This window comes from Betta splendens, chromosome 14 (genome assembly GCF_900634795.4).
Source record: "Betta splendens chromosome 14, fBetSpl5.4, whole genome shotgun sequence".
NCBI classification, from domain to species: domain Eukaryota; kingdom Metazoa; phylum Chordata; class Actinopteri; order Anabantiformes; family Osphronemidae; genus Betta; species Betta splendens.
In genome coordinates, this window is record NC_040894.2 from 6,448,969 (window position 1) to 6,464,563 (window position 15,595).

Here is a 15,595-nt window from a genome sequence, read left to right on the forward strand (position 1 = left end):
CCCACAATGCACTTCTCCTAATGCCACTTTGGAGCTATATGAACAGCGTATCCCACAATCCCCCACAGCTTCCTGCACCACGCCACCGATAGCGATGAGCCTGTGGGCTGTAGACATTGAGAAGCAGATGTTTATAACATAAGAACTGGGCCCTCGGTTATATTCTGTTTACTTATGTATCAATTGTGCATATTTGATAAATTAGTCATTATTAATTATTACGGTACCTGCATTCCTTCACGTCTGGATGATGTGTGATGTGTAGAGTATTTCTGCCTGCGTGTGACAGGATGTTCTATTCAGTGACACGTGTCTCAGTGAGCTCAGATCAGCAGCGCACGCTTGACAGACAGGAGCGGCGCGTGGATAGACGGACCTGGGAAATTAAACACAAGATGCAGAAAACTGATGATGTTGACACTGCAATATCCTGGAGTCTGCAGGGAGATCACGCATCCCTGTGCCCCAGGATCGCGCCGCGGAGCAGAAACAGAACTTTCCGCGTGCACAGGCTGGTGGGAGTCAACACGCAACAGATTTATGCTTTTATAACAACAAACACCTGTTAAATGCAGCCGCAAAAAACTGTTTACTCTGAAAAAATATATAAACATTTTTCCCCACAGCTTATATATTTGTCACAATTAATTAAATTATGAGCCTCACGGTATTCTGGACTGTGGGTCTGGTGCATTTATGATTTATTAATAAGCCTGTTAAATTATTTAACATACAAAATGTCAAATATACCACATTATAATAATTTACCTGTATGTGTAGATTATACATTGATTGAATTGAGAAGATCGAGGTATTTAGACTTCAACTCATTTTATTGGGAACAGATCAGGACTCCGATAATAAACAGCTGACTGTCACATGCATCTCCTTTATTTATAGAGCCGTGGCAGGCTCCAGTCACAGATCAGCCCATTTGGACTCATAGCCATGTGTAAATCAGCCCAGCGTGTGAGAGTTTGCTGCCTCATGCTGTATAACATTATGTGTGAGTGAGTCCCAGACAGCTTGGAACCACTTCAGCCGCCGGTGCCTAATCAATAAGGCAGTGTTGATAAATTTAACATAATTAGTGTTGCAAATATAAAAATCTGCGGCCGCCTTTTGCTGTTACTTGGCATGTAACCGGCGTCTGGGAGAGCGGAAAAAAATCAATTTCCTCGGGAGACCGAGGGCTTCACCAGAAGGCGAGGAGCTTGTCTGCAATTTGAAGAGACTGTTAAAAGCAGCGCATCGTCACTCCAGGGGGAAACTGTGCGAAACCGCCGGACTGCAGGCTCACTGTCACATCGGCGCGCACTGCAGGTACAGCAGGCTGCTGCAGTCGGCTGAAGGCGGAGGCATGGAGACTTGCCCACCAGCACCTTCACATGGCCGCGACCCGGTACTGTCCACAAGCGGCACCGTCCCGTTGTTCACCGCTGTTTTTTTTTCTCCCGATCTGTTTAGATTTGATGCATATGTGGACAAACTGTCCCCGAGGAGCCATTGGACCCAACACTGTGTCAAATTCATCCCGGCTCCATGGGTTTTGTACCTGTTGGCCGCCGTTTGCTGCACTGGGCTTCGTATGGGTGATACTGCACCATTCCCCCGTCACCTTTACCTCCATCCCAGCACACGTTTCCACTGATAGATTGCCTCGTCAGTAAAAGGTCAGGAGGGAGACGCTGTGGGGAGCAGAGGAGGTAGAGCGGTCGTCTTGTGTGAACTGAAACCATTCCTTGGACTGAACTAAAGTGACACCTGCCACGTTCTGTGGTTCTCATATACTTGACCAAATTACTGCGAAGCTAGACTTCACCATTCTGACAGCCTTGAAGAACGAGTTGCACTCATTGACTCCTACAATGTTTTCAATTTGCACTAAGGAATGAACTTACCGCTCTGTCTTTGTCAGGTGGTTTCATGTGATTGTAGCCTCTTTTGCTTCCTCCCGGTGCGTATTTGTGTCTGATCCCATCAGCCAGTATGTGATGCTTTGCATCCCTGTGACTGGTTGCCGGATACTGACTCCGGCCTAAACTATCATTCAGCTCTCTCTTCTCTTAACCTTTACTGTGTCCCAGATTGTTCTCCAGTAAATTGTCCCACTGTTGTTTTCAATGTGGCTATAAAGAAAGAATACAGTACAGCCGCAAGTCTCTTAGTTCTAAAACGTCTTCAGACTTCAAAATTATACAACATCCTCAATTTCATCCTAACAACTACGACTGTTTTGTTTATATCAGTAAAATGCAGCTTCTAGAAACAGAAAGCTTGAGAAGGACTGATTGAAGTGTTGAGCTCCAACTCTGCCCTGCAGTTTTAACTTAGCTCTCATTACACCAGAGTTGTCTGGGGCTGATCCGCGCTAATCCACTGCTTTGATGTGCAAACACTCTTATTATCATCACACACTGTAGCCTCCTCGCTCTCTGATGTTAGGAAACAACTGGAAACCGTCCTCAACTTGGCATCTCTGCAGCCGGTGATGTGGGAGTAAAGTCTACAGCTTTGTTGATATTTTTGAAAGTACTTATTGTAACACTCAGTGTTCTGAACACAATGTTGTGTAGAGGAGTATGCGGAATGGAGTGAATTCATACACAACAGAACACCACAAAGTTCCTAAAGCTCCAGTAAATCTACCATCGATCATTTTCTTTAATCCTTGTGTAGAAGATAAATTCATCATTTAAACCAAAACAGCAAATTGTGTGAAATTACTTCCGCACCCTTCTGCTGCTGCGTGCGTCAAGTGTGACACCCGCTGAACATCTCGATCCAGGTGTGTGGTGACATGCTCAGCCAGCACCTGCAGCTCCTCATGCAGCTCGCGTGATAATCAGCCCCCCACAGTCACATTTGTAAACATTCAGATCAAAATTCCCAAATGTCACCATTTTGGGGAGGAAAGCGGCTTTTTGCCTTGTGTGTGAGTTTACTGCCCTCTACTGTTTGCTGGCGTCACATACATGTGATAAAAGCCAGGGTTCCCTGTAAAGCTGTCACAGAGAATGATGAGCAGCAGAGACCGCTGGACCTGTAGGTGTCTGGTTTGATGTCAACATGTAGCTTAAAGCTCCCAGTCTGAGCAGGAGACTGTATATTAGACCATCAGGAAGCGAATTCACAGAGCCGACTTTAGGCAGCAGCAACGATTGCAGCACTTACTGTATGTGCTTATGTACAAATGACAACCTGAAGCTAATTTTAATTGACATTTAGGTTTTATTGTGGTCTCAAAAATTACATCACAGACAAATGAAGCACAGAGTTACAACATCTATAGGCTCGTTAGGCTTTAGTGAGGAGCATATAACGCCTTGGCAGTGCCAGTAAAAAGATCATCATGCAAATTGTGTGCACTTTAAAAGCAGAATATACAGCAGCTCGTGTCTAAATTCATATACAGTATCATGGGACACATTAGCTCTTATGCTCCAATACCACAAATTACTGATTGATTATTTTAAAGGAAACTGCTTTTTTATTTCTACAGCGCAAAAACATAGTTCGAGCAGAAAATGAGACCAGCACTGATGGGAACAGCTGCATAATACTGACACAAAGTCGTGACATTCACTTCAGTGAGACAAAGTTACTCATCACCATTAAACACAATCAACAGTGCAAGCGTGGCGGCAAAATAATATCTTACATTTTCCGGATTTCTGATGAAACGTTTGTCAGAGCTGTCAGCACCACGCACGATGTGAACTCTCATGGATAAACACGACGGTCACGCTGGAAAGAGGCAGTGAAAACGCAAGCATGTGTCGGCGGTGAGCTTTTGTTGACTTATCATTCGGTGGAAATTATAGGTGTGACTCAGAGCTGAAATAACAATTATTAGGGATAACAGAATAGAAAATGTATCAGCAATTTTATTTTGTGTTGCTTAGTGTTAAGGGTCTGACTAATAACAAAAAAGTTTTCTTTTTAAATCATAATCTTGACCTCCTTAAATACATTTTAGGCGTTCCTTTGAATTTATGTTTTAAGTGTTTTAAGTGCATCAAAGACAGATTTAAAGCTAAAGTCATTTGCTGTGGTCTGTTTTGTATCAATGCTATTCAAACATTCCACGCTTATTTGCTTGTAGAGCTGAGGCACCAATAATACAAATAAACAGCTTGGACCCAGTCTGCATGTGCCTCTTTGAAAAACTCTGCTGCAAGTAAACAATCATAGTGGAGAAGATGTCAAAACAATATTTGTGCTTAAGAACCTCAAACTGCTTCCTGACACAGGTCTAATGTGTCTTTGTCTTAATGAAAGACAAACACGTCCTCTCTTGAGCAGATTTGCTGCCAGATGTGCGTGCCTCAAAACGCAGCACAGCAGTTTCTAGTAATTACACTCATAAGGAACATAAGCCTCTATGAAATGTTGCATTGAACAGCCACAGTATATAATGATTCCCATTCCAGCTCTGAGTTAGAAAGCAAGACCAATACTTAGGCACGAATGGCTCAAATAAAGACATTTGCAGAAACGTGCAGTGAAATGAATATAAATTATTGCTTTGGCTGATACAACAGTGAACACAGTGTCACATTCAGCTAATTAAAATCGACTCAAACAATCATGAACGTGAGAAACATTCGTAACAGAATATATACATGGGGTCAAATCAGAGGTAAAAACCATTTGCAAACCTAACAAATGTGCAATGAATTTTTATGCGATTGTGGAAATAAAGACATTCTTGAAATATTAATCACAACAGAGGGAGCAGTTTTAGTATCCAAATCAGCAACAGTGTGGCTGCACAGTCAGTGCATGGAACTGGACTGAACTAGGGCTAAAATATTCAGAACATCATTTTAAAACCTTTCATTTGCTGGGATTTTTCTTCACATTCAGCGATTTGGCAACGAGAAGTCTTAGGTGTTAACAATTACACAAAAGGTAGCATACAAACTCTATTTAATACTGTAACTCCTCTACTATAATTTGATTGTTTCACAAATAGCATTTTAGTTATTAAACATTATATTATTTTGTTCATAGCTCTTTTTATAGCTCTTCATTCTGATTGTTTAACATGTTTAACCTCATGTCTGATAGTCTGACGGAATATCCTGAACTGATGGTCACTGAGCTGTAATGTAAAACGAGATTTTTTTTGGCAGAGAAAGTAAATTTGGTTTGTGTCGATAACAGAGGTGCGAAGGCGGTGATACAATCGTCACGATTCGTTAAAGCAACATGATGAACAGCGGTGTTGTGGTGCAGCCTCCTCATGCACAGCTACAATCGCTATGGTCATCTCTGATGCTGGTGGTCTAACGCTGCAGTGAGGGCGTAGAGGCAGTGTGTACGAGCGCGCGTGTGTGTGTGTGTGTGTGTGTGTGTGTGTGTGTGTGTGTGTGTGTGTGTGTGTGTGTGTGTGTGTGTGTGTGTGTGTGTGTGTGTGTGTGTGTGTGTGTTCGGTGGCAGTGACGCGACATGACATTAGCTGGGAGGAGCTGGGCTGAGCGGAGAAGTAAGAGAGTCTCCCCAGATGTGTCCAGCTGTGCAGAGGGTTTTCGGGTGTCCACGTTTTACGTTGGCCTACCAGACATCCAGAGGGGACTTCTGCGGGGACGCGAGGACTCGCAGCGGCGTGTGTTTAGAGGTTGACCAGGTGGAGGTCGGAGGCCGAGAAGTGGGGGCACAGAGCCATGTCTGGGTTTTTCAGCTGCCGCAGGACCCTCCTGTGGAACTTGGTGCGGACGCGGTTGAACTCCATGATGTCACTGGGATCCTCCTCAATCCAGAAACGGTGGAACTCCTGCATCAGGTAGCCTGGCAAAAGAAAAGGAAGGCTTTGCTTCATTATTAACCATAAAGTAAAAATCAACTCTGATGACGCATACTGTGTGTTGCTGTCATATATGCGGCCTCGTCTCAAGTGAAGAGCACAGAGAACTCACAGAAGGTCTGCTGGAAGTGCAGCAGGCTGGGCATCTCTGGGGCCACGTTGTACAGGTGGGTCTTCAGCGCTCCGCTGACCAGCAGAGAGTAGGCCAGGTCTGTGATGTTGATGCCCACGATGGCAAAGGAGAAGCTGGTGATTTAGAGATTAGCGTTAGAGGGGCGTTGGTGTGGACTTACAGCTGCTTCTACACAATCAGAGCTGATGCAGACACACATGCTTTTCTTCACACACGGGCAGAAACGTACCCGATCGCTTTGTCCAGGTTCTTCTGTTCCCATTCTGCCTTGTTTATCTCACTGTAAAAGACACACACTTGAGACATATGTCATCTACAAAACTTCAACGGTGGATTTTGATCCGATATCATCAGAAAAGTGCAAATAATTTTTTTAAACTGCCTTTTATTGCATTAATCTGAACATAAACAGATAATTCGCACATGTAAAACTGAAAACTGATAATGTTAGCGATGACTGAGCTGCTGACCTACTGCAAAAACAGTGTTTAGCTCAGCTTTAAAATGAGCACGAATCAACTGAAGAGAGAGACACGAGCAAAACTGAAATGAGAAGTACCTGGGCTTTCTGTGTGTGCTCCTACAGTGCATGTGACAGACAGGCATGGGCAGAAATGTGGAAGTGGAGCAGGAAAAAGAAGAAGTGACACAGCTCACTGAGACGCAAATGACAAGCAGTCCAAGCAGCAGCAGTCAGTGACAGATGACACAATGAATGTCTTCAAGCTAGAAGAATGAACGTAGTGAAGCAGAATACGGTGAACGCAGAGTTATGAAAGATAAAAAGCCGTGAGGCAACACACAAAGTCAGATGTTTATTCTAAAGCTGCGTGTGATGCTGTGAGGGCCAGTGGAACAAACAAAACAAAATATTTGCTGGATAACAATGAACATCTCACATCTGGAACAAGAATTGCCAGATGTTTTGCTGTTATTTGTCATCATTTCATTTAAAGGCGGACGCAGACTTACTTGTGCTTCGGCTGCAGGGAGTCGTGGAGCATCTGCAGAGCGGTTGCTTTGTCGTGTTCTGCAAAATACCTGCAGCGAGAGAGGACAGGAAGAGCAGAGAATAAAGGAGCCGCCTCCCTTTTTTTTATTTCAAGTGCACCTTTTCATTTGGCTGGGACACGGCGCTTACAGCAGGTTGTGCAGTCCCAGTAAACCCATTCCTCTGAAATCAGTCTTAGGGTCGCTGCCCTGGAAGCCGATCTCACACCACTGTTTCGAGATGCGGCCTGTGAGAGGAGAGTCAGGGCGCAGCTCCTTCCACAGCTGCAAACAGATGTTACGTGTAGCACAGGGGTCATGTGTAACGTTAAAGTACCATAAAGGAGGGGTAATTATTGATTTTAGATAACTAAAGGTAGTAACTGACCCACTAGCTACTGTATAACCATAGGAAGCATTGTCCTAGTAACCAGTAGGTATCCAATAGGGTAATCATTCCTCTACTTTAACAGCCACCATACCTTCATCAGCATCTCCTCATGCTCTTTGTTCTCACAGTCGTACGGTTCCCTGCGCAGTTTCTCCACTTCCATCACCAGGCTCCTGTAGCCCACGATCTGCAGCAGGCTGGCCTGCAGGGAGATGCTCAGTCTGGGGACAAAAAGGAAAGTGATCCAGATGTTAGGCACCTGTTCTTACAGCTAGACTGAGATTTTAGAAGCTCCACTGATCCTGCACTTCCCATACAAACATAGAGTAAATAATGTGATAGATGTGTAGTAATGTTGTGTCTCACTGTGGGTTGGTGTCAGGATTAATCTTTTTCAAGGCCATGATGTCATCAATGGTTTTCTCCACTTTATCCGGATGGGCGCTGAGGGCAGACTGCAGCAACTGGAGAAATCAAGCAGGAGAGAAAAACACAGGAACAGTCGTGAACGGACTGAGGAAACCTGAGAACACTGACTGCACGTGTCTGTTTATGAACATAGACTGAGCAATGTCACCTCATTCTTGGAGAACTTCATAGAAGACTCTGGAAATGGAAAAGAATGCATGAGACATGTGGTAACCATATTTTATATATGAAATTAAATGCATCCAATAACCTGTGAAAAGCAGTTTCTGGTAGTTTTTGTAAAATCAGTGAGATTGTGGCTCTACCTATCTTGAGGGTCCTGCGGGCTCCATGCTTGTTGTTGTAGCAGATTCGCTGCAGCTCACAGCGTCCTGTAAACTTCCTGACAACAAACTTCAGGCCCCTCCACAGTAGTTTACAGTAGAGGAACACAAAGAACTGGGTCACCACTCTGCAGAAGAAGAGAATGACAGGGAACAGAATGATGGACACATACTGTAGTCAGGCAGATAACAGGTACAGGATATTGTACAAGTAGCATTCAACTAAACAACACAATAGAAATTGTCAAAATTAACATTTTCTTATCCGTTTAGCAATCAGACACCAAGACATACTGGAGGACACAGACTGTAGTCGCAGGGCGGAAAATGTGGCACAAAGTGGAGGAGTGGAAGTCAGAGGATCGGAGCAGATCGGAGTGTGCTATTTTTACAGGTAACGCTGGAAATAAAAATGGAGATGTGTGTCCTGGGAAATTCAGAGTGACCCACTAAGAGACTGTAAAGGAAAATGGCTTTTACCTGTGTGAAAAGGGAAGGAAGGAAGGAAGGAAGGAAGGAAGGAAGGAAGGAAGGAAGGAAGGAAGGAAGGAAGGAAGGAATGAAGGAAGGAAGGAAGGAAGGAAGGAAGGAAGGAAGGCTCATCTAAAATCTGATTTAAAGTTAAACTGTATCTGCGAAATTTTCTTTCCAGCCTTTTTATGCAGAAATAATTGCGAGGGGCTGCTGCCAAGCATCATCTCTAGTCAACAAAAAAAAAGTAAGTGTTCACTAGTGCACTTCTAAAGGATTAAGTCCTCCTCCTTGGCTCATGAATGAGACTGGCATGTTAAACAGCTCCTGTACACTGTCATGTCCTTAACCTTCAAGCTGAGATGGAATGTGCTACACAGGTAGAATTTTCAGCTTTTCCATTAGCATTTCACATATTTTTTTTATTCTGGGATTATTCTGGTTTGACTGGTTCCATATTTTTTGACAGACAAGCTTATGCCCCAATAACATGTAAATCATAACCTATTCAGTAGAAATGTAGGATTACAGGGTTAGGGCCTTTTTTGTCAAAACCTCAGTTGTGAAGGTCAGTACATCTCAGACACAGCTGATGTGTTTTTAAAGTTGGCTCCTGCAGGTTCCTCCATGCAAAGCGGTGCTAAATCAGCGAGCACATTGTGACCAGCCAAAGCCATTAAGGTGCTGCATGAATCAATTTTACATTGCAACTACAAACAGCTTTATTTTAGCACATTAGTTAAAATAAAACACAGCCTTTAGTGAAGGAACACTTGGCAGCTGCTACCAATCTTTGCAGTTACAGGTTATTAGAGCTAATGACTTTGAAAGTAAAGCATAGAAAAAAACTGAAACTGAAACATGTTTCCACTGATTTAATGCTCCAGTTTCATCATAAACAGCAGTGAAAGTAGCTGAGGATGAAAACGTTGGATTTGTATGTTTAACATCATAATAGACACAATTGTCTTGTTATTTTAACCAGGTACACGTGTCAATTTCAGGATGAAGATCACCACAGAATAAAACTATTAATATAAGAGTGCTCGGCTCGCATGTACTCCATAATTAAAAGGATCTTCTCTCTAAACCACCCACTCCACATTACAACAGCCACTTATAGTACTGGCAACACAATACCGATGGGTGAATGGGAGAACTGGGAATTCACGGGCTATTACTCGTTCAAACACTGCAGCAGATCGAACATTAACACGAGAAGCTCGTGTTTAAACGAGGAGAGTCAAGATGGTCCAGTGAGTTTCTCCATGGTCGGTTATGAAATGAAGGACTAGCCCCGTCTGCATAATGGAGTCTGACGTCTCGTTACCTGAGGAAATGCTTCATGTTGCCCGCTGTCAGCCCTCACGTGTCCTCTGTGGTTTTCTTCTGAGTGATCACCTGCGAACAGAGGACGAGACGGTGTTTTCGCCTTTGAGGACGAGGCCGTTGGAGCTCAGCCCGGGCCCGCAGCTCCGGAGCTGTCCGTGGTGCTGAAGACTTAAGGCGCCTATAATCTTCTTGCGGCTTTTACCTCGGCTCGCTGCGCTCTGCAGCGATCACAGACAGGAGCCCTGCTTGTGATCGCCGATCGCACCCGATTGTTGCTCGATCGTCCCCCAAGCCTACCGTTCTCACCATCCGCAGCGACGAACCACCTCCGTGACGTCGGTTCCCCAAGCAAATTACCCAATAAACACATTAAAATAAAAGCCAGCGCGTTTTCTTACCGATTTGCTTAATACTATAGGAGAATATCAGGCGGGATGTGGCGAGGTGCAGCGCTCGGTTCCCTTCACTAGACTGCAGCCTCCCTTTCCTCCATGATGACACCAAACGACTGACGCTGCTCAGGAGGCACCGTCTAAAAGCCACAGCAGCGCAGCGCAGTGCAGAAGACCACTTAAAATCCCCAACAGGTCAGGAAATAGACTGCTGCGATTTGCCCTGTCCTCGGGCGATGCAGGGGGGTTTACTGGTACTCACATCATAAAATTACTTTCATTGCTTAATAACAGCCGTCACTGTGCTTTCAGACAACGATGGAATACACCGATTTGGATTCATTCAGAGCGCGGGGCTCTCGAAAACAACCGCACGCCGACCCTCCAACGTTTGCGCCGTTTTAAATGTTGAACCTGCACTAATTCGTTCGTTTGGCCACTTGAGGGCGTCAGAACAAGCTGTAAACACAACTCCCTCAGCTCCCTCATCTCAAGGCTCGTGCTGATCACCTTCACCAAGCAGTTGCTTAGTTACAAAAAGGAAAAAATGTGTCAGCTGTTAAAATGTTTTCCATGTCAGTGAAGGATTTTTGAAATATATATAATAACTGATGTTGTCACAAACTGAGAGACAGCCGCAACAGCTGCCTGGGTTGGGTTCCAGAAGAACCTGTTGTAATTTCATAAAAACTAAGCAAAAGCAGTAATATGAAATCATGAAGAAACATGTACATAAAAATGTTTATTAGTTGAAAGTATTAAAACTATAGTTTTGGCAGAGAGCCTTTACATTTGGCATATAACAAAATAACACGTTCCAAAACAGCACCAGAGGCGAATGAATAAAAAAAACAACTATATTTAACTTTGTCCATGAGACATTGGATTGTAAACAGATGCTTAATTAAATATGATATAAAAAGAATGAAAGCTGATGAGTGAACGATCATATCTGGGGCAGTTTTTTTGTCTACAGCATGTGACATTAAGTGCAGTAACAGATGATACTTCATCAGTTAATAAAGAATGATCTTAATTGCCATATGAACAAACAACTGGCCAAGTGCAAAAAATGTGTTCTTCTGTAACAAACCTCTGTAACAACGAGGTCCACTGACCTACAGTACAATAAAAAAGTAAATAAACTCTGAAAGGCCTTGTTTTCTTTGTCCAGTCAGTTCCAGTTATAGAGCAGCGACGGCTGTGAGCGGCTCGAGACTCTGAGCATCTCCATTAGGTGTGAGTAGGTAGTGTGAGGAGCTCTGAGCTGTGTGATCAGCCAACACTTCAGTACTGTTGTCTTCAGGTAAAGCAGAATATGTGGAAACAGCATTGAACATGATGAAACCCACAGTGATGACAATAAATGAGACGATGTAGAGGACTGAAAACTGTGGATGAAAGACAGGATAGATTATTGATTTGTTCCAAGATATCTAATGAGGTTTTTAAATCATGTTGACACGACAGCAGCATCAGATCAAGTGACTATCGCCATAACACTCACCGTGTACTGGAAGAGGAAGAGGCCACAGAAGAGGCTGAAGAGGTCGGCAGTGAGGAGAGAGAGGTTGACAGCAGTAGCACTCGTTAACCTCATCACAACAGGCATGAAGCTGTACAGTCCATACATACACACAACATAGACTGCAAACAGAATGGCTGCAAAACAAAACAAATGGATGTCAGTTTCAATCAGTGGTGCTTTAAAGGCATCTCAGTAGAAGATTGTTAGATTTTGTTGCTGTCACACATTATTTTCAGATAATCTATCTTAACAAACTTACAAATATGAAGATCCCACTTTATTGATGCTACAGCGCGAGTTTCCAGCACAGCTCTGCAAGACACATTACAATGGTGATACTGAGGTTAAGGGTTTACAGGCTTTAATTAAAGCAAAGCAATGCTGGAAATGATAACGATAAATAAACACAAAATGTTACAGGTACATTATGCTACACACCCCACAGTATACAGTTGGGGTCAATGTCAACACGTCTTCACTGTGTTATGTTATTGCTGCATAATATAATAATGAGATATACTGCAAGGCAATGTTATTATGCAACCAAGTACCTGGTTTAACTAAATTAGAACTGAATACAGTAAACCTTAACTTACAGCTGTATGCCACTGATGACAGTCCCAAAGAGGCCCATCATACCCAGGAATTCAACGCGACTCAAGTTCTTCACCGTGTGCTCCTGGCACACGTTGGATACAGCGTAGAGGACGGCACTGATTAAAACCAAACCATCCCCCAGCGCGACATCACTGGCTGTAAGATGAGAGATGGTTCTAGGTAAGAATTTAAACTAGTAATTTTAATTTAATAGTTAAATAAACTTGTTATTGTTTTGCAACATAAAGAAAGGGCAGTGTTCTTACTAGATCCTTGATTCCTTCCTGCAAGGATGTCTGCCCCTACCATGGCCCCCACCCCTAGCAAACAGACCACCACAGCTAAGAAGTGGATGAGCTTGTAGCGAGTTTTGAGGAAAAACCAGGAAAGAAGCATCAACACTGGGATCACAAAGCAGTCCAGCAGCTGAAACACACAGTCACAACAACAGATTGTCGATGCTAGAAACATTGATACAGTAGTAGTAGATTTCACAGTGGGATGCTTATCACCTACCTGTATACTCGTCAGGGTGGTATACTGGTATGCCATCACAACTGCATAGTTTGCCTCCACATCTGCCAGACCCATCAACAAATACTTCCACCACTTAGTTTTTAGGATTTGAAGAATGTTTTTGTCACCTATAGAAAAAGACAAATGTTTACTTGAGAGTAGAAATGGAAAAGAGAAAAAAAAATAACTTTACTTCTTAGCCTGCCCAAAAGAGAAAGATATATTATTTTGAATGAACAGCGGTCTGACCTTTGCGTGTGCTGAGGATGGTGGTATAGCTGAGCAGCAGCAGGGCATAGTTGAGGAAGCTCTGCAGCATGGGCGTCTCCACCTGAGAATCAGCCAGGTACTGACAGCTCACTGCAGTCCCACAGATGAGCAGGGACAAGACTTGGCCCATGACTATAGTTTTGAGCAGTTGCCTGAGGGTGAGAAAACCAATTGTGAGTTAGCCATAACAGTCAGAACTAAAACTGAAAAACAGAAACTGTGACCTAACAGTCGAGCACCACAGCAGGTCCTGTCAGCCTCAATGAAGGAGGAAGGGAAGGAATAAAAACAATAAGGGAAGCAAACCCAGGAACTGGACTTTAACTCATACTGTAAATAAATCCTCACACCATGAAGAAGTGTCACACTTTTCCTTCATGTTAAAAGATGAAATATTTTATCAGTACACATCCCTGTGGATAATTAAGCAGCATTCCAGGCTGGGCTAACATGGAACTGAGGCTCCTATATTGTTCATGTGATATGAAGAGCAAGAATAGCCCAAACGACAGGTCTTAAACCTTTGAATGAGTGCTCACCATGTGAAGACATTCTTTAAGCTATAGTTGTACAAACCACAGGCACCCTTCCATTTGTCACATGGTCTCTCCTCTACATGCTCCTCCATGTCTTTGGGAATTAAGCCTAGAAAGACAAAAAGAAAGATCAATCGCTTTAAATTCTTAAGGATTACTGTCTTGTGAAATTAATTTCTTCGTTAGAAGCAGAAAGTTGTACCAAATCTTCAGAGGAATGTGAAACTCTTGCTCAGAAACCTCTGAAATTAGTTGTCAGTGGCCTCCGATCTGACAAACGTGACTCTTAAACACAAATTAATCAAGTCTGTCTTTTCAACCTTTGATAAATGGCAGGTTTAACCGCATGCCAGTAGCAGGCATTGTTGACATTGGAGGGCTCGGCACTGTTACAGTAGGCTGACGATTTGGAAGCACGTTTAGCTAAAGATGATTTAACTAATAGTACTCCAGTATTCATTATTTTAATATTACAAATAGGCCGAATTGAAATGAACATCATAGCAATTCGCAATACAGGTTTCATGTTTATTTTAAGATGGAAATATTTGCTCCCAATAATCTTTGTAATATTAAAATTAGCACTTCAGTTTACCACTTCTAGGCATAAGAGAATGCGTCATTCCTTTACAACTTTTAAACACCAACAGACGTAATCGTCCTCTACAATGATATAACATAAACATCTACATACGTGTTCTTCTGTAGTCACAACATTTGTGGGGAAACTCTCCGGACGCGTTTGTGTTCCATGATCAAACGAACACCGCTCGATCGCGATCCACGCGGTGCTAGTTCTCCTTCGTGTAAGTCAATCTAGCATCTAGTGGCAAGTTGCACCGCCCCTGCGCTCTGATTGGTTGAGGAAACGATCAATGAACTGTGCACCGTGCAATCAAACATGATGATGTGCTAGAAAATAGTGGAACAGCATAAGCTAACGTATAATTGAACAGCATAAACTAACGTATAATTTTCACAGGAAAAGCACATGCATACTACATACTTTTTATTCATTTATTTATTTAATTATTGAAAATGCTTTATTAGTAATTAATAATGTTTTTATCGGAGTACTTTCAAAATCGTTCCACTATTAACATAAACCGGGATAAATACAAATAAAGAACAATTCAGTAATGAAATTTGACTTGACACAAATAGAAGTAGCTTTTCATGAGTTCACACATTTTCACGTCATATTTCAGCCTTGACGTTTGTTATTACAAACTTACTTGAAGTTTGAAGACATGAAGATTAATCCGTCTGGTGTTTGAGTAAGTATTTGGCCAAAATAATCAAACACGCATCGTTCCAGAGCCAACTTGCCGATAAGAGAAAACAATAATTGTCCTTGAAGCTGCAAAAATACAGCTGTCCCAGCTACTGTTTCATTTCCAGTGTATCGTCTTTGTAAAATAACTAAAGTAACGATGCAGAAATGTGCTGTGTTTAGGTAGAGGTTGCACACCCGTGTGATTCGATTTTAAAATGTTGAGAAACACTAAAATAAATTCTGAGGTCTATGAAGATTTATTTTTCATTTCACCACTGCCTTGATGTGGCATCAGAGACTGGGAATATTCTGTATTTGTGATATAATTAGCCTGTATAGTTGGCTAAAGATACAGGCTTTAACTCAAAACTGTTTCATCAGGAAAAAAATGCTTGTTTAATTATTTTAATTTTGTGGTTATTTTATGTTTTGACAGTTTTTTATTGTATTGTTGTTATTGTTGCTTGCAGTCTACAACACTGTACACAATATAATTCATGAATTTATTTGTTTTCCGTATGAAATCCAAAACAGTGTTTGATGAAGGTAGATCCTCATATTTACAAATCTAATGTGCTAAGGTTAATCTTAGTCCGCCGTGT

General features: G+C 42.5%; 2 protein-coding genes across 3 annotated transcripts; both read right to left on the minus strand.

The window, feature by feature from the left end:
• Positions 1–3,211: 3,211 nt before the first annotated feature.
• On the minus strand, positions 3,212–10,660 carry elmod1 (ELMO/CED-12 domain containing 1). Its single transcript, XM_029172656.3, has 11 exons — positions 10,277–10,660; positions 9,877–9,947; positions 8,058–8,203; positions 7,901–7,929; positions 7,690–7,787; positions 7,415–7,544; positions 7,084–7,217; positions 6,915–6,983; positions 6,172–6,222; positions 5,922–6,055; positions 3,212–5,793 (listed from the first exon to the last, which is right to left on the minus strand). The coding sequence occupies exons 2-11, from the start codon at positions 9,891–9,893 to the stop codon at positions 5,618–5,620; spliced, it is 984 nt and encodes a 327-aa protein (XP_029028489.1). The 5' UTR covers positions 9,894–9,947; positions 10,277–10,660; the 3' UTR covers positions 3,212–5,617.
• Positions 10,661–10,999: 339 nt separating this feature from the next.
• On the minus strand, positions 11,000–14,600 carry slc35f2 (solute carrier family 35 member F2). Of its 2 annotated transcripts, none has more exons than XM_029172654.3 (9): positions 14,412–14,600; positions 13,758–13,826; positions 13,161–13,333; positions 12,912–13,039; positions 12,662–12,821; positions 12,395–12,551; positions 12,058–12,110; positions 11,778–11,932; positions 11,000–11,661 (listed from the first exon to the last, which is right to left on the minus strand). In XM_029172654.3, exons 2-9 carry the CDS (start codon positions 13,772–13,774, stop codon positions 11,455–11,457), a joined length of 1,050 nt encoding a protein of 349 aa, XP_029028487.1. In that variant the 5' UTR covers positions 13,775–13,826; positions 14,412–14,600; the 3' UTR covers positions 11,000–11,454. The 2 variants fall into 2 exon arrangements, with proteins under 2 accessions (XP_029028487.1, XP_029028486.1); XM_029172653.3 differs by having other exon boundaries at positions 13,721–13,826; positions 14,412–14,597.
• Positions 14,601–15,595: the final 995 nt, after the last annotated feature.